Source organism: Spea bombifrons, chromosome 6 (genome assembly GCF_027358695.1).
Source record: "Spea bombifrons isolate aSpeBom1 chromosome 6, aSpeBom1.2.pri, whole genome shotgun sequence".
In the NCBI taxonomy this organism is placed as follows: Eukaryota; Metazoa; Chordata; class Amphibia; order Anura; family Pelobatidae; genus Spea; species Spea bombifrons.
The window spans coordinates 16,854,188-16,874,064 of NC_071092.1; the positions used below are offsets into that span (position 1 = coordinate 16,854,188).

The 19,877-nt window shown below is 39.2% G+C and overlaps 1 protein-coding gene across 2 annotated transcripts in view; it reads right to left on the reverse strand.

Annotated features, from left to right (window-relative positions):
- RO60 (Ro60, Y RNA binding protein) overlaps nt 1-19,877 on the reverse strand; it is a 119,559-nt gene that overhangs the window by 78,676 nt on the left and 21,006 nt on the right. For both annotated transcript variants that reach the window (XM_053468631.1, XM_053468630.1), the window contains one exon: nt 12,860-13,006. In XM_053468631.1, the coding sequence (XP_053324606.1) occupies nt 12,860-12,982 (123 nt within the window). In that variant the 5' untranslated portion in view covers nt 12,983-13,006. The remainder of the gene's footprint in view (nt 1-12,859; nt 13,007-19,877) is intronic.

Genomic DNA, 19,877 nt, shown 5'->3' on the forward strand with positions numbered 1-19,877 from the left:
CCATCCTTGAGAGAGACCATTCTTCCGGATATAGTATTTCTCCAGGCCTGGAAGATAGACTGCACAAAGACCCTGTAGATTCTTCTGCACCCATTGCATCATTGGTCTGATTTCCTTGGTCAGGAATGCACTTTGGGTTCCACTTTGCTTGTTGATACATTCAACAGTGGCCTGGTTGTCTGTTCGAACTGACTCATTTCCCTTTAGGATGCCTTGGAAATGCAGAAGGGCCCTGCAGACAGCCCTGAGTTCCAGTAGGTTTGCTGATATGTCTTTACCTTTGGCTACTAGGTGACCACAAGGAGCTCTCCAGCCCCAGAGCTCAAATCTGACTAGACCTATGGTTTCCCCAGGAAACTGTCAAACACTGACAGACCGAACCTTGTCCAATTGTTGTGCTCTGGAGATCACCTTCTGCATCCTCTCTTCCGATAGGGAGACTGAAGCCGCCACCGTATTTATTTGGGCTCCCAGAAAGACGATTCATTGAGCTGGAGTAAGGTGGCTCTTCTGGAGGTTGATAATCCAACCGAACTTTCTCAAGACCTGGATGGTAAGGTCCCTGTGCCTTATTGCTGTGTTGATGTCTGGGGCTATCAGCAGCACATCGTCAAGATAATGGAATACGGAGACCCAGAGCCTTCTAATGTATGCAATGAGAACAACCAGTATCTTGGTGAATGTTATTTGGGCTGTGCTCAACCCGAATGATAGGGCTGTAATTGAAAAAAGATCTTGAAATCACGAATCTTACAACCCTTTGATTATCTGGGGCTATAGGGATAATATAGTAAGCATCCCAGAGGTCTATTGAGACCATCCAGTCTCCTCGTGCCCAATGATTCCATTTTGAACTTCTGAACGTTCAGAAACCTGTTTAGGGAACTGAGGATGGGTCTCCATTTGCCCTGAGGCTTTCTTGCCAAAAAGAGAGGGGAATAAATCCCTAGAAACTTTTGATTTCAAGAGACCAGAGAGATTACCTTGTCTACCAGAAGCTGTTGGATATATCTGGTTCAATAAGAGCTGGTAACCTCTGGAAAGGAAGGACTTGACCCAAGTGTCTGTTATATCTGTCCCGAGGTGTACAAAGTACCCCAATTTTGCACCTACTGGGTTCTCCTGGGCCGGGACACCTTTAGACAATTTTGGGATTTCCTAGAAGAGATCCTCCGCTGTCTGGCCTGTCATCCAAGATGAACCTCTGGAGAACTCATATCCCGGCCTGTAAGATATTGTGACCCGAAAGGACTGATCCTGCCAACCTCTTTGTTATACCTACCTTATCCACCGGGGTCCCGCGTCGTCCTGCCGCTGATGGGCGGTCCCCTCGCAGTGCCGCTCACACGTCCTCTCAGTGTACTGACGTGCGAGTGATGCGTACACGGAGGGGCATGTGCACTGGAGGGGCATGCCTACTGCTCGAACGTTATCTCCTCTGCCTGTGTGGTCCCTCCGCATTTATCGTCTAGGTAACACAGAGAGTATGTTGATGTGATGGTTGCCATCGCGACAACGCTATTTTTTTTAATTTATTTATTTATTTATTTTTTAAATACATAGAACAATACATAAAACAAAGTCAACATATCCATACATAACATAATAAAAACATGACAACTTAAAAATAAAAAAAACACAACACAAAGCCGGTTATGAAAATCGGTCTCAAAAAATGAATGGGTCTAAACAGTGTGTAACTTTTTAATCCAGTCCTCACATATTTCTGACTCTCTCTTATATGATGTACTAACCCAACTTAAACCTTTTTCCATTTGTAATTGAAATACTATTTGCTTTACTAATTGCGTCTTGGATATTGATTTACAATCTTTCCAAGATCTAGCAATTAATATTTTGGTAGCTGCCAATACATGTATTATAATTAATTTTCTTTCTGTAGATATATTTTTTGGGAGAATGTGTAGCAAAGCAATCTTCATATTCTTCCCAATATGAATATTATCAATTTTTTCTAATACTGCATATGTATCCTTCCATAAGGGTCTTAATTCATTACATTCCCACCAGATATGTTTACAGTCCCCCCTTGCCTTATTACATCTCCAGCATACATCTAATAAATTTGGGTACATATTCTTCAGTTTTGTGGGAGTTAAATACCATCTATGTATTACTTTGAAATCATTTTCCCTAATTGCTATAGAATGTAAAATATTATATGTCATGTTAATTGCTAAATACCATTCTTCTTATGTAATTGATGTTCTTAATTCCCTAGACCATTTTACTAGGAACGTTTCTGGTGTACCCTCATCTATTCTATTGATTAATTCATAAGATTTGGCCATCACCTTCTTTATGCTTCTTTTATTAAATATATTTTCAAGTTTTCCATATATCTCTTTATCTGCCTTCTGTCTTGCGTGGCTTAGGAAAGATTTTATTCTTAGGTATGTAAATATTTCTGAATTAGATAATTTGTACTCTAAGTTAGCTGATTAAATGGTTTTATTGTATCCTCACATATAATATCTTTTATTTTTGTAATTCCGGCCTTTTTCCAGTTCTTAAGACATATATTTGGTACATTACTTTCTATTAAATATAATTCTGCATTATCTAAAATCTTATTGCGGAAATTAATTTTTTTTTTTAAACTTTCTCCATTCGTCTATAGTATCTTTAATTATATAATTTTTTACTCCACTAACTTTACACCCTACGTTTTGCTCAAACTGCCACATATATGCTGATAAGTGTTCATTATCTGTCATGTATTTTTCCAATTTAAACCAAGATTGGTCATAGTTTATATTTAATTGTAAATTATATATGTGTAATAAAAGGCATGCTTCGTATGCATTTTCTATTCTAGGATAGTTTAAGCCTCCTCTATTCATTTTTTTTGTCAAATATTTAATTCCTAGCCTCAACCGTTTCCCTTTATTAATGAATTTATTTATACTCGATTGTAACATACGCAGCCAGGGTCTCAGGACTTTTAAGGGCATATGTCGGAACAGATACGTCCACTTAGGGAGTATATATGCGTTTACTACGTTTTTTCTACCAATCCATGATAAATGCGTATTCCTCCAGCTTTTCAATGTATAATTAGTTGCGGTTAAAAGAGTTATAAAGTTTCTTTCTACCATATCTTCTATTTTTACAACTAAAATTATATTCTTGCTGTATTGTTTTTTTAATTTGTGTTGTAATATTTATCGATATAATTTCGGACTTCCCTGTATTCAATTTATCATTTGAAACCTCTGAATAATTTTTTATCGTTATCATTAGGGCTTTAATTGATTTTTCAGGATCCTCCAATGTTATAAGAACGTCGCCAGCATACATACCTAATTTTAATTCTTCCTCTGCAAATCGAAAACCTATAATTTCTTCATTGTGTCTTATATCTATAGCTAGGATCTCCATAGACATTATATATAGCAAAGGTGATAGGGGACATCCTTGTCGTGTACCATTTTTCAAATAAAACCAATCAGCCTTAATATTCTGTCCAATCGTTCTCGCTGATGGTTTGGAATACAAAGCCTGAATTGCTGATAGAAAATAACCATTAATCCAAAAAGCCTGGACCGATTGGAACATAAAATCCCAGTTTACCCGATCAAAGGCTTTTTCTGCGTCAAGTGCTATTAAACAAAGTACTTTTTTTTCTAAATGTGCACAGTCTATGATGTCAATAGCTCGTCTAATATTGTCATATGCGTGCCTTTGAGGAACAAAACCTATTTGGTCGGGGTGTATCAAAGTTGTTATCACCGATTTCTAAAATCATTGCATAAATCTTCATGTCTACGTTAATAAGCAAAATTGTCCTCTGGACTTTTATTATTTTTGAGAATCGGTAGTATGTTGGCTCTTAAGAGCTCTTCCGGAGCTACACCTTGATTGCTAATTTCATTAAACATGGCTGTTAATATTGTATAAATATTTCCACTTAAATGTTTATAGAACTCCGCTGTAAAACCATCTGGTCCTGGACTTTTGTGATTTTTAAGATTTTGTATCACTATTTTCACTTCTGCCACTTCAATGGGACCATTTAATATTTTTAACTGGTTCTTAGTGATCTTTGGAATAGGTAGCCCCTCTAAATATTTAGATATCTTTTCTGAATTTGCAGTAGCATTTAAATTATATAATGATCTATAGTATTGATTAAATATCTTACCTATACCTTCTGGCGATATATAGCTCTTATTATCTTCAGTAATTTTATAAATGCGATCTTTTGCGCTTTTTTTTTTAATCTATTAGTTAGAATCTTTTTCACTCTATTATTTTTATAATACCAGTTCTGTTTTAATCTCTCTAAGTTTTATAATTTTTTTCTATTTCTAACTCATTTATTCTTTTTTTTAATTGAATTATTGTACTAGTTCTAAATTTCGTTGGGGATCTTTTATTTATCATATCTATTTCCCATAAATCTAGGTATAAAGTAGATAAATCTTTGTCTCTTTTTTTATTTTCTATACTACCTATTTTGATCAATTGTCCCCGAATTACGCATTTGTATGCGCACCATAACGTTGAGCGCGATATTTGACCATCGTCATTTTCTTGAAAATAGAGATCAGTAATATTTTTTTAATTGCTCTACATACTTCTGCTTTTTCAAATGGTTAGGGTGTATTCTCCATTCTCTATGTAGGGAATAACGTTTATTCAAACATATTTCCCAAATATTGGCATTATGGTCAGACCATACGATGTCCTTAATTAACACTTTTTTAATCCTTTCAACCAAAAACATATGACATATGTGGAGCAGAAAAATGTGTATATTCCTTACTCGTTGGATCAAAAGTTCTCCAAATATCAAATACCGTATTTGCTCGATTATAAGACGACCCCGATTATAAGACGACCCCCCAAAATCAAAATATTAATTTAGGAAAAAAACAAAAAGCCTGAATATAAGACGACCCTATAGGAAAAAAAGTTTTACCAGTAAATATTAATTCATGTAAATATATTTTTTAAATTTCCTTTTATTTGCCAACCTGCCCCCCCCAGTTATGCCACTCTGCCCCCAGAAATGCTTTATACCCCCCCTATTTGCCACTCTGCCCCATGATATGCCTTATACCCCTATATGCCACTCTGGCATATAGGGGGTTTAAAGGCATAACATGGGGCTGAGTGGCATATAGGGGGTTAAAATGCATTTCTGGAGGTCCAGAAATGCATTTTAACCCCCTATATGCCACTCAGCCCCATGATATGCCTTTTAACCCAGCATGTACTGGCTGCCTTGGCTTGATAGGAGTGTGATTGCTGCTAACAGCAATCACACTCCTATCAAGCCAAGGCAGCCAGTACATGCTGGAACCTGGGGATGATAGTAGTGGGATTACAGCCTCCCTATGCCATGCTACAACCCCCACCCCCCTTACACATCCATGCTATCACACACAAACACACATTCACAAACATTTAAATACTCATTCATTCCATTAATCACACATACTTCACACATTAATCACACATACTTACCCAAAAACCCTCCCCCACCCCCTTACCTGAACTGCAGATCTCTCACTCGAAGACTTCTGCAGGGGACCGGCTGTACCAGCAACTTCTCTGGCCCCGCCCCCAGAGGAGGGAGGGGGAGATAGAGTTCTGTGAGGAAGCTACAAGCTTCCTGTCCTCCTGCTTCTAACGGAAGAGACGCTGCAGCATGGCCCCAGCCATTTTTTTGGGGTCTGATTAGAAGACGACCCCGATTATAAGACGAGGGGTATTTTTCAGAGCATTTGCTCTGGAAAAAACCTCGTCTTATAATCGAGCAAATACGGTAATTGATTTCTTTTAACGAAGTTAGTCAGTAGCTTGGCATTTTTAACCACTTTTTTATCTATTAATTTACCTCTAGCTATCATCTTATCCCACTTTGCATCCGGGATACAGTTAAAATCTCCCGCCATTATAATTGTTCCCTTGGCAACATTTTCTATTTTAGTAAATATTTTTTCCACAAACGTCATTGGATTATTGTTTGGAGCATACAGATTAACTAAGGTAAAGAATTCATCATATATTTTACATATAATAACTATATATCTGGCCTCAGGATCACTTTCTTGTATTATAATATCCACCTTTATATTGGACGTAATTATAATCGCAACTCCTCTTTTTTTTCCCATTAGAGAGGCAGTGAGAATTTTAGTTATGTTTCTTCCTTTTATATAATTCTCAATACTATTAAGCTAATGCGTTTCTTGAAGGAAGCAAATATCAATTTTTTTCCTTTTTTATCAGCCTCACTATTCTAGATTTCTTATATGGACTGTTTAGACCTTGTGAGTTTAATGATAGAAATCGCACCATTTCATCTTAATTTTTAACAACTCAAAATCCCGGCTTCGGATTGCAAAACACCACACAAAATATATATATAAAAAAAACTAAAAACAGACCAATAACATCCATAAAAAAATTCAAAGACATACAAAAGGCAGAGTATATAGAATCTCTACCCTTCTTCGTATTTATCCCAAACATCCCGTTTGGAAAGAACCTTGAGGTCCATCCCCACTTCCTAGACCTTCTCAAACTAAACCACATCTATACCGAATTATGTGGTATCATAAACAGTGGATCGCCTCTTCGGAGTTCGCGGGCACGCGATAAAAAAAAAAAAAAAAAAAAAAAAAGATGTATATATCTATATCATACATTATCAATGTATATAAACAGAGTCATTCTTATATTAAGAGCTTATTTGCACTTCTAATCCACTCTCTATAAAGATAAATCATATATCACTTTTTATCCAGTTAAATATCCATATCAATCATTCTTCTATATTAATGCCTTATTCATACAGCTACTCCGCTCTATTATAACCCCTGTATAACATACATGAATTATCCAAAAGAAAAAAATTAATAAATAAATATCATACATTATCAATGTATATAATCAGAATCATTCTTGTATTAAGAGCTTATTTCTAATCCACTAAAAATAAATCGTGTATCTCTTTTTTTTCCAGTTACATATAAATCATTCTTATATATTAATGCCTTATTCATACAGCTACTCCGCTCTATTATAACCCTTGCCTGACATGCATGAAGAAAAAAATTTTAAAGTGTATATCAGTGTGTGACTCTATATATCCAAATAGGATATCATCTAACTACAAATGTGTGTACAAAATCTCATAATAATTAGTGCATAAAACTCAAAATAATCAAATATTCAAGAAATAAATAAATCACATAATAGTGTATATATAAAGATTAATATTCTTTGAATATATAGAATGTGTGAGTGTGTGTACCAAAGTGTAGAACTGTGTTAGTGTATAAGCCATAATATACCCTATTGGGGTATATTCATTACTGTGTGCGTGTATATCCCTTCAAAAGGGGAATCTAAAATCTTAGGTGTAACGTGTTTGAAAAAGAAGAAAAAAAAAAAAGATATTAAGAAGTAAGTAAGTCTCGTATGAAATATGAAAATTAATATTCTTTAAATATAAAGAATATGTGAGTATGTGTACCGAAATATAAATATAATAAATATAAAATTGTGTTAATGTGTAAGACATACCATGCCCTGATTAGGGAATATTCATTATGTGTCAACCTAAAAGTAAAATATATGTGTATATCCCTTCAAAAGAGGGATCTTGGATCTTAAGTGTTCTTGGTGTTTGAAGAAAAAGAAAACAAAAAAACAAAAAAAAGAAAACAAAAAAAACAGACAAAAAAAAAAACCTCCATCCATTAATTATCAGATTTCATGCGTCTTTTTGGTTTTCCACCACTCTTGAACTTTTTTTGGTGAGTCCAGCATAATTATTTGTCCATCATATGTAATTTTGAGCTTAGTAGGAAATCCCCATGAGTAACGAACATTATTTTCTCTTAGCGTCTTTGTGATCTCTTTATATAGAGCTCTTTGATGACGAGTTCTTCGTGTAAGAAAATCAAATTTCTAAATCTTCTGAGTTATATTTTCTTGAAGCTAAATAAATGCCTTGTCGAATTTGAAAGCTTGTAAAATGGACAATCACATCTCTAGGCATTTCAGAAGCAATGGATTTGGGTTTAGATATCCTGTACGCTTTCTCTTTCAAACCCATATCCCGAAATAATGAGAAACATGTTGGAATAAGATCTTTTATAGTAATTTTTTCTGATAGTCCTCTAATTCTTAGATTTTTACTTCGAAATGTATTTTCTACTTCCTCCAATTTGTCTTCCAACACAATTATTTGTAGATTATCTCTAATTTGGGCTTGTTCAAGCTTTAGTTCTTCATTCTTATTTTCTACCCCTTTAAGACGTTCTGCAATATTTGCTATGTCAAGTTTTATATCAGAGAGATATGTTTTTAGCTCCTGTTTTATTTGTTGCAGTTGCTGTTCTGCACAAGCTTGTATACATGATTGCTAATATTCTTGAGTAAGTACTCCATCTTGTTTGGAGATTATATTTGGTATACACTCTTAAGTGGATATTTCCTCTACACCATCTCCAGCTGATAGAATCGAACTATGTTCTAAGTCATCTACTGTCTGATCATATGTTTTCTTTTTTTGTGGAACAGGAGAGAAAAGTGTAAGCAGTTTTTTCTCTCTTATTATCCTGGTCATTCTTTTTTTCCTTCCTTCTTTCTTCTGCAGCTTTCCTTTGAGACATGTTTCTTCCTCTTTTTTCTTTCCCTTTTTTTTTTCTTCTCTTTTTTTTGTCAGTTTTATTTTATACTTTTTCTTTTTCTGAGGCCAGACTTAGAGGACCTTTATAGAGGGACCAAATTCACAGGTATAATCTTAATTTTAACTTTATCTCCTTGTATATTTATTCCATATCGCTTTCCTTTTTTTTTTTTTTTTTTTCTTCTTTCTTTTCTTTGTCGAGAATTATACGAATATCCAGCATAAAAGCTTAGTCATTCTGCTGTATCATTCATTTTGCAAATGACTATAAATTTTAAGGTTCTCTCCAAAACAGTCAGAAATACACTGAGTCTTTCAAATAGCTCAATCAGAGCCCTATTCCGTATTTAATTCATATGATTCATGTAATACATTTAATTAATTTGTCTGTTTCCATCATATTCAGATTTCTGTAGTTTATAAAGCAGAAACTACATATATGTCCGAAACGCTCACCACCAACTCACACTATGCCTTCCCCAACTTCTCTTCTCAGCTACTTAGCAGCCAGTGTCAAATTTCAAAATTCATATATGTCCAGAAATGCTCACCACCAACGTTCAATATGCTAACCCCAGCCGTCCTTCCACGTATCAGTAATCAAAAATCACAGCCTAGTTTGCGGGGGTCTTTCCAGGGGTCTCCACATCCCCCTTCTGCTGAACTTCCGTAGGTTATCAATATGCCGTCAATATGCCATGTCATCGCTTCCACTGCTATTTTAATGCAGCAATAAAACGGTGCTTAGCAATATATAGAAAAGTTATTAGCGGCGTGAACGCATCCGGACATCACCCGTGCTGCAATCGTTTGGCGAAAGCTATGCGGTTCTTTACCGCATTCTTTACCGGGTATATCAGGTATATTGGGGGATTACCGCATCTCAGCGTCATGTAGCTGCTTAGTTTGCCCGCGAACCTCCAGACGCTCCTCCCACCTAGCGTCTCACGTCATGGCGTTCCGCGACAACGCTATTTCGCATGCGTCTGTCGCGATGACGTCATCTGTACCGTCATTGGTCTGTTCCCTGGTCTCCCGCCCTACAGTCCTATTTAAATGTCCCTGTACTATTCTATAGTGCCCGTTCTATGAGTCTATATTAGTAGTCTGGGTAGTTGTTCCTACTTTGTTCCTGTCTCCATTTTTGCTTGATTTACGTGTACCAGACCTCGGCTTTGTATCCTGACTCTGCACCTGTGCTGCCTGACCTGACCTCCGCTCTGTATCCTGACTCTGCACCTGCGCTGCCTACCCCGACCACGGCTTGTCTACGTTTACGCTTTTCTGCCTCTTGCCCCGATCTGCCTACCTGCTGCAATACTACCTTGTGAGTACGTCACCATTCCTGCTTAGTGGGTCAAAACCTGCATTGCCTGCTCCAGCATAACACTCTGGTTGCTATTCTTTTAGGAGTTCTTTTTCAGGAGTTCTTTTTCAGGGTAGAAATGACTTTCTGCCTTCCGCTACCTTTTTGACTGCCTCGTCCAGGTCTCTACCAAAAAAGAGGATCGCCTTGAAATGGAATCTGGTGGAAACTTTAAAAATATCTATAGAAGCCTCTGACAAAAACTCTGCAGTGATTCTGAACATTTTCATAGAGTGCAAAAGATGGGACCTGCTAACCCCTTTGCCAATGTTCTCTTCGAGGTTACGTACGTAAACCCTAAAGTCTCTAGACCGAGACATCAAGGCGTTCACCTTGTTCCTGATATTAATTTTTTTTTCAGGTTTAGACCGCTCCAAAATCATCAAGCCATTTTCCAGTTCATGCAAAGGAAAATAAATCTCTCTGGATTAGAGATCCCCCAAATATTTGTCAGACTCAGCATGTGCTGTTTCAGATTCCTGGATGTCGAGGGTAGATCTGATAAGAGAAATAAGCTTCTCAATAGCCCATCCAAAGTATCCAGAATAGTGGCAGCATCGTCATCTGATGACCTATAGGACCCCCCTCCTCAAACATCAGGTCCTGCAAGGCCTGTGAGCCTGACGCCTCATTCTCTTGAACCAGGGGACTGTTAAAGGCTTGGGAATGTCCTCATAAATCGCTTCCTTGACCCAATTCCTGAGGTCCGAAGATGTAGATGACCCCTCTGCTGCTATAATCAAGCAGTCCTTCCATAGGGTTTTACATTCTAGAGCCCTGCTGCGGCAGGCAGTACAGGAGGCAGACTTCTCTCTTCTTTTCCTTGGCAGAGAAGAGTGAGAGGCATGGCTACAACAAATCACGAAACCATGTCAGAAAGGCTCTCTTTTTGGTAAAAAAAAATTTACAAAAGAAATTGCTAATAATTTTGGCCCACATTGACCTGGAAATTGATTTGTGGGATTCAGATGAGTGATCCATGAGAGCTGATATAGTGAAACGAAAGAAACAAAAAATATTTTTAATAATACTTCCCATTTAAGACCTAGGCTAGTCCTGTATTTATGTGTGTCAGTCTTTTATGTACCTTTGCCCTCTTTTCCCTGAATCATCTGGGGATCTTAGTTCCTTCCTTCTCTCCTCTCCGCATGTCCCAGTTTTAGATATCCTACCCTTGCTTAAAGAAGCGTCTGAGGATCTTGGCTTCTCACTCCATCCCTTGTGTTCCTTGCCTTGTTCCCTGTCCTTTGTTGTGTCCTGTACCATGTATGTCTTGTCTGGCTATGTTTCTTCCTCTGTCTCCCTGTTCCTTGCTCGCTCTGTCCCCCTTGCTTGCTATGTTTCTGCTGTTACTCTTCTTAGCTTCCCTACTCCCAGCCTGCAACATCCTGGTCATTTCTCTGTAGAGCTATGTCTCATGTCTGCTCCATGGTGCCTGCAGGATATCACTTTGTTTTGTTCTGGACAACATCTGCTGCTATGTCAGAGACCTGGTATGTGGCCGCACAACCCTAGGCGCTATACACTCCGGAAGTGTAGTTGCCCTGCACCAGGCCCTGTCCGACTTTGCTACTGCGCCTTAACTCCTGAATACCATCATTGGACGCTCTGGGTCTTTAAAAGTTGTCTGTATGGACCCAGTCTTTGACCGTAGCCTTATACTACCTCAAACCAATTGGATCATGTCCTTACGGCTGAAAGGGAGGAGCTGCCATGGTTAGCCAGGAAACATGCTTTTTACATGGGAGATGATACTTTGGCTAGACATGGCAGTGAGCTATTCAATTTCTGTCTTGGAGTAGTAGTCTACTACGATCCCGAATTTCTTCCCACTCATCTCACATAGGTCAGCAGCAATCCTTTGCCATTGGCCCCCACGCAGCAGGGATGTTATCGAGGCTCCTTTTCTGAGGCTGATTATCATGACAGAACGCACACTTTAAGATCAGTTCTGCGATATCTACATTTATGCCAGGGCACCAAACTGACAGAGCAGCCCTCTCTCTGCATTTTGTGATCCCCTGGTGGCCATTACCTGGTTCTGTTCTAGGACAGGAATATGATCCAAGCAAGCTTAAGAAAGGGCATGCAGAGAGTTTAAGAGAAAGCATGCATGCAGAGTTAGGGCCGCTCTGTCAGTTTGGGCTTGTTCTTTTCAGGACAGGAATGTCATCCCAGCAAGCTTAAAGTGAGAAGTGCTACAACAGGTATACAGCCATGCGGCTTAGGATGTTGTTGCCACGCTGACCTCTTATCACATAGATCCAGAAGGAGAAATGCCTTGACTTATATACACTACGGGTGAGGAATCTGCCCACAGTCTACACTGCCTCCTGTGCTACAAAGACATGCTCAGCTAGCTTCAATGGGGCAATGTGGTAATGATTTAAAAGTCATAACAGAGAAATCTGCCCCTGTATCAATCTTAAATTTGATGCATGCCCCATCACAGGGAGTTCTGAATTCCAACAGTGTCCAGCCACTGCAACACTAATCCAAAGAATAGTTCACCTTCACATCCAGACTCCCATCCAAATTCAATTTCTTTTGCTATCTTTAGGTAACCAGATTTTAGGTAAAGATGAAATATATTTGTCCCAACCTGTATTTAGCCATGGACAACCATATGTAAGTTTTTCTAGTGCTATAGCTGAAAAGGAGAAAATTTGGCATATTCTCACTCAGGGTTGCTTGGTATACTCAAGAAATGTTTGACATATAATTTTCATCCCATCTACTGTGTATGTGGTACCACAGGCTGAATTATCTAGAAACACAATAAAATGTTTAGTTGTGCTAGTAAGGACAGTATTAAGTCATACCTTTTTCAGCAGTTTTTCATTATTCAGCTGCTCACATACCATGGTGACCTCTGGACTTCCTGGTGTAAGAATGGAGTCAGCTGTCATCTTTCCCAAGTGTCTCAACAAAGCAGTTAGTGGCATCTCTTGTAGAAGTGCCTTCCATACCTGATGATAAACATTTTTCAATGTATTTTGAAAAATAATCAATGACATTTTTCCATTCATGCATAAGAATAAAATTGTTAAACATTTTCCCCGAGAGACGAAATGACTATTCATCTTTACCTCCTTCAGGATTGGGCTGTTTTAACATTTCTGCAATGCTCATATTTAGCTGTACTTTTCTTCTCATTTACTGTAACCACACAACTTATATATTGCTTTTTGAGTTTAGACTTTATAAATACCCAATGGTTTATGTTATTGTAGGGCAATAAGTAAAAAGTGTTTTGCTATTTTAAAACCATTTTTTCCGAATCTGGTAATCATGTCCCCATGTCCTATTCGGGACATCTTTGAAGCTGGCCAGTTTAACTTACCCAGATCAAACCATACATTTCTGAAAACTAGACACACAGGGGTATTTCAAATGGTGGTAATTTTACCTCTCACTCTTCTGTGGGGTTTGCACTTCAGGTATGAATGTATAGCTGCTGACATATGTCACAGCCAAATATCACTGTGTTCAGCAGTATCTCTTTTGTAATGTATTTCTACCTACATTTTTGGTGGCTAAAATGGCACATTTGGGGAGGTGCACATTTTCTTTTCAATTTGACAAATTTTTTTGCCTGCACCAATGTCATAATTGGGACATCTTTAAACCTGGCCAATTTAATTTACCCAATCAAACCATACTTTATTTATTAAACTGGACACCCCACGGGTATTTCAAATGCTAGTATGTTAACTCTTTCCATGCCAGGATTTTTGGGAAGGTACAGAGCTAATTTTAGCACTTTTTATCAATTTATTACATAGTACATCTGTATGTTTATTTATCTTGTCTAATCAATTTTTACAGATATTCATTTTTTTTTTCTATTGCCTAAGGTTTTTTCCCAAAATAAATGTACTTTTATTTTTTTATTAATTCCTTCTTCTATAATTTGCACATCAGTATTTGCACTGATTGCACTTTTCGAAGTGTTCAGCAGCCCTTTTGATCCAAGGGTGAGTCTCTTTGGTTCATAAGCACCATTTTTTGGCATTTTTCCACAATGAAGCACTACAGCACTTTGAGAACAGGCACTATAAAGATCTGAAAACTTTGAAGATCATCATTCAAATCGAGACAGATCAAAACTGCGGGAGAACACGATCATAAGACGTATCAGCACATATTTGGATGCGCTCATTTGCTTTTAAGTGCAACCCACTTCTATCTTTTTCATATTTATGTGAGATGCTGCCAAATGGGGTCGGGTGAACCCAGAATGTGGTTCACCCGACCCCTCTTTCCAGATATTTCCTGTATGACTCAATTATGGAGGGGATAGACAATCCATGTGATGATACACACATCTATGTTAAAATACATCTCCTGCTTCAGGTGTCTGACCCCCTGGGGGGGTATTGCATCTCTGTTGGAGCTTTTGTTCCAAACCCTTTGAAGTGCAAATTACCTTACATTGTAAAACCAGATATCTCACCTTACAAAAACCCAAATATTCCCAAAAACATTATGCATAAAATGCAATGTTCCATTTTAATCACACCCTTCATTTCTTACAATACTATTTTTTTTCACAAACATTTTAATTCAGGTATACATTTACAGCTCTTGGTTTATGTCACTGTCAAACAACACCCAAATTAGTGTTCACCAAGATCTTCTAAATACAGAGATACTACCCATGCATGGGTTTGTTGGGTTATTTGGGAGGTAAAAGGCCACCTTTGTGAGGTGTGCATTTTTGGGGAATTTTGACATCTGGTCAATCTGTGCCCATATGCTATTTTTGCGGACATTTTTGAACCAGATTCGATTTACTAGACACTCCATGGACATTTAAAATGCCAGCATTAACTCTTTCCATGCAATAATTTTAGGACTTTCTAAAAAAAAAAAAAAAAAAAACAGCTTCACTGATTATATATATATATATATATAAAATCACATACCATTACATACGTTATGGTGGGTAAAGGTGATGGAAAACCCTTCCACTAAAATGAAGGGGGTAGTAGAAACACACTAATTGTTTATCCTTTTTCGCATGTGCCTACCCAGAATCCCTTGTGGTTGTGGCAACATTTCTGAGGGAAAAACAAGCCTTCTGGCTTGTCTGGCGTCTGTACCTGAGTGTTTAATAATGCTTCTAATATATATATATAAGTGCCGCCATCTTGCGAGATGCAAAATCTCACCAAGTAGCGCTTATTATATATGGCGGGCATTGATGTCCGGGGGAAGGGCCACATGGAGCCATATCTTCAGATCTTGGTGTTGCTGAATGCCTAAACAGCAGGAGGCCCCAGCATTAGTATAACTCCAGTGCACAGTCCACTAAACACATACAAATAGTATTCACATAGTGAAATGAAAAATCTAAATTGCCACAAAATAACAAAATTAAGCAGGTTCTGTGTCTAAAGATCTGCTGAGCGTGCTATAAAGTGGAATAATAAATATTAGTAAACACTACAAGATGAGAAATAAATAGCAATATTGCTGTGCTGCTAATATAGTGAAGATGGTGAATAACATACATACTACAAATAGACTGCCTTCAAGTAGTAAAGTGCAAAACTTGCAAAAATGTCCACAACAATAATATATGTGCAAAACAAAAACAGTAGTTGCGCAAATTGACAAAATAAAGCAGGCTCAGAGTTTAAAAGGTCCATTGAGCATGCTATAAAGTGCAATACTGAATACATGCTCCCCACAGACTACAATAGCGACCCCCGAGGCTGAGTGGATTTTAGGATAATAGTCACACTGTAGCCAAGCGTCAGCTAACCACAGTGCCACGCAGCTACGGTGCAGCAGCATCACCCCTTCTCTCTACAATGCTGGTTCTATCTGGCGCTGAAGTGGTTAATCTCTGGTGTCCTGGCAGGAGGAAGCAAAGTTTGGCAGGAGTACCCAGTCAGGGTACAGGGTGTTTCGTCACAACATCCTTCTATTTTCTCAAGATCCAACTAACCTTTCGCGCTCAAACCTTATTTGTAGTACAAACCTAACACCCATTCAAATTTGGTTCTTCGTTTTCAACATCGACTCAGTGTCGCCTCTTCTTTGTCTGCCAACTTCATAAATGGCCGCTATCAAGAAAGACATCCGTGCTTTGCACATGCAGTATTGTCTGTTAAGGACGCTCATACGAATCGTAGGTCTATTGTCTTCTTCCATCCAAGCGATTTTTCGGGGATCATGGTGTTAAAGAGACTCATATGAGACGAACACCATCGTACGATCAGCCGGTCCAACTCACTGGAGAAGTACAAGCTTGGAAAGGCCGAGCCATCTTCGGACCACATCAGAATTTCGTCTTGGAATCCGGTGCAAGCATGTTAGGATGGGGAGCGGCATCTCTCAAGGAGGTCGCAGGAGGAACGCACTTTATATATATCAATTTGGAGCTCATCGCCGGTTCCTTCGCTATCCGCAGTCTTGCAAAAGATTGTTCAGATTGCCGTCTTCTTTTGGAGATGGACAATTTCTCCACAGTTTGCTTTATCAAGTGCCTGGGTGGGACCAAGTCCAAAAGTCCGACGAAATTGAAAAAACTGATATACCAGTTCTGTCTCAAACAAAAAATGTCCCTTCTCGTCCCTGGAGTAGAGAATCAGAGAGCCAATTGGTTCTTCAGACGCTGGAGGGACGCCAGCAATTGGACTGGTTTTCCTTGATCTAAAATCGCAGGGGTCCGTTGACTTTGGACCACTTTACGTCCCGGACAAACCATCAGACCAAATTTCTTCAGCTAGCTACGAGACCCAGAAACTCTGGCAACGGATGCCTTTCAAACATGGCCGATGTCGGGAGCTTATGCTTTCCTTCCATTCGCTCTTCCCAGGGTTATCCAACATCTTCTGACTTTGCAGGTTACTTTGCTTCTGGTGACTCCATTGCGGTGATCTCGACCCTGGTTTTCAGCACGGAACTTTCTGTTCAGGATCCCCTGGCACTTCCAATATTCCTGTCTCTTCTACTAGGCCCAAAAGGTCAGTTCCATTCTCTTATACTCGTCGGCAGTCTTTGCTTGACCTTACTCGACTTATCGCAGGACGCTAGAGATTTGCCCAGAGATTCATGGGCTCAAAGTACCCACAAGTCTTATAAGGCAGCATGGAGAACCTGGTCTTCTTGGTGTATGGGACGACAGGTTAATCTTCAACTTCTCAGTATTTGCTCTCTTACACTAAACTTTTTCATCCTGTGTCGTCTTCCTACCCTAGCACGATGGATCTGGTGGTTACTTACCCAGGCAGGTATTGATCAACAGTTTGGGGCCCATTTCGTCCGAGGGGCTACAGCTTCAAGTGCATTCTCAGCAGGCGGCTCCCTCTCAGATGTATTCTCCAGGCGGCTGATTGGTCTTGAGCTTCTACATTTTGCGCATTTTATTTTCGGCTGTGTTACAGTTATTATCTAGCTGTTAAAATTGCAAATATGAAGCCTCCTGTGTTGCCTTAAAATGTAGCAATTATTCTAGTCTTCATGAACAAATAATTGGAATTTTAATTAAGACAGGAGGTCCATACTTCCCTTCCGCCCTTCCCTTTATTATGAGTTTCCTCTCTCATTACATACTTTTTACGTATTAACCATAATACGTTGTGAGATACTTTGTGAGATAATTATTGTGACTCAGACTATATTTTTCTTCGACTACTTGCAGTTTGCTGTTGTGTATCTCTCTTTTTTCTTCCAGTTTAAAGCCCTTTGGGATTCGCTTCATCGGCTACCTTCCTTGTTTACGGCTGTTGGACCGTTCGATATCCATTAGACAGTTCACATCCGCATTTCATGGTTCGCATGCTTCAGAAAGAGGAAGAAGGAGAGGCTGCATTCAACTATGTTCGGTTATATCTTTTTTATTGATTGGTTATGTTCCTTCTTTCTTTATTGTGTTCTAATTGAGGAAAGGAAGACAGGTTGTAGTGTGCTACCTGTCAACACATGCTGAAGCCTTGTAGCACCTTCCAGTAAGTAAGCTGCAAAAGCGGAGGGAAGTCCTTATTATGCGTCAATGGAGTCAAAGGTAAGGGTGAGTTAGGGAGCTGGAATGGCTCGATAGTCGCCAGAATTTTATTTATTTACAGTATATTGTGCCATTGGTTGCTGTCTAAAATAATAAGGAGTCACAGTATCCAGTTACTCTATTGAAGAGCTATATTACCATCTTCCTTTGTAAGTGCACAACTATACTTTTTAATTTGTTTTATACAGAGTTACACTAGATTTGCATATTTCTTTCTTCCTACATGCTCTTCTAACTTACCTCATAAAGCATCTGTCTATAAATTGCACCATGAATAGGATCCTATTATCTGATATTCAATATATCTAACACTGAAGTTAGAGTTATTTCCCTGTACCAATTACAGATATCCCTATACTTGTCGAGTGTTCCACAATCCACTAAGTAGCCCATTTTTGGTATCATGACATTACACGGTCACAACTCTACACTCTCCCTCATGCCTTATTGTAAGGTGCCAAAGGGAAGGCGCTTTATATAATGTAGGTGGAGACCGGTATACAGGTAGAAGTCACGATAAAGGATACCCGGGTCTGGTACACAGAGAGCAGCAACGTGAATAAGGATAGCTGGGTCTGGTGTCACAACTTACCTCTCCGGAGAAGCCTTGTCCTGACGCCGTTCCTCGCATCTGCGGCAAAGCAGCACACCTAGTGTAGCTGCTTCTCGCCACACATCTCCAAGCAACCTGCGTGTGAGTCATAGGAGGGGGCGCGGCCAGGCTGGGAGATTATTGGGGGCGTTCCTGCTTGGGCAATCTCCAGTGCAGTTCTGGGGGCGTGGCTTGGTGTGGCACCAAATTTAAAAGTCCTGCTGGTCTGCTGCACTTTACCCTTGTGTGGTCTTTGTGTCTGACGTGCTGCTAGTAGCTCCTACTCTGATTACTCCTCCGTGTACTGAATCCTGGCTTGATTTCTACACTCCGTTTTGCAGTTCCGGTGCTACCTTCACTGTCTATGCTACTCCTCAGAGACTGCCTATATTTATTGCCTATATCCTGCCTTCTGGCTGCGTAATATCTTTTCTGCCCTTGGTGTTCCCTTTGGGCCTTCCCATTCGGTATCACTCGGGGTGAAGTTGCGGCTTTTTCAAGTTTCGGGGTATAGGTACATGACATCTGGTACACAGAGATCGGCAAAACGATTAAGGATAGCTGAGTCTGGTAAACGGGGAGCAGCAACACAACTAAAGATAGCCGGGTCTGGTACACGAGGAGCAGCAACTACAAACATAGGAGGTAAGGAACTAAGGTCCAAACGGCACAATAACTGAGCACTGAATGAATCTCAGTGCTTAGTTTTTAAATCGCCCGCTAGCGGATGCCACGCCTACGTGCGTGATATCAGTCAGACGCGTTCCACGCCGTCTTTGACGGGGAACGCATACAGTTGATTGGAGAGGCAGGCGCACGTCTAGTAGACGGCGTGCCGCGTGTGGAGGAGGAAACGCCAGACGCGGCATGGCACCTGCCGCTACAGATGAGCGGGCATCCCGGTAAGGTGTGTGAACCGGGACCCTGACACTTAAATCCTGATGTTAATTCAAACTGAATTATTGCACGTCCCTACTATTTACCCCTCACCCCCGCTCTCCAGTCCTTTTTGTATTTTATCCAATTGTTTTTCATCTGCTGTGGCCACTGTGCCAGTTTTGTCACTATCTTCCTATGCCCTCAATAATTAAATTTAAACTCCTGAACCTTACCTACAGAACCATTAACAACACTTTAACGGGTTATATCTCTAATCGTACCGCCAAATACTCCTATGAATTAGCTTTGTTCCCCATTATCACTTCTTTACACTCACATATTGAGGATGTTA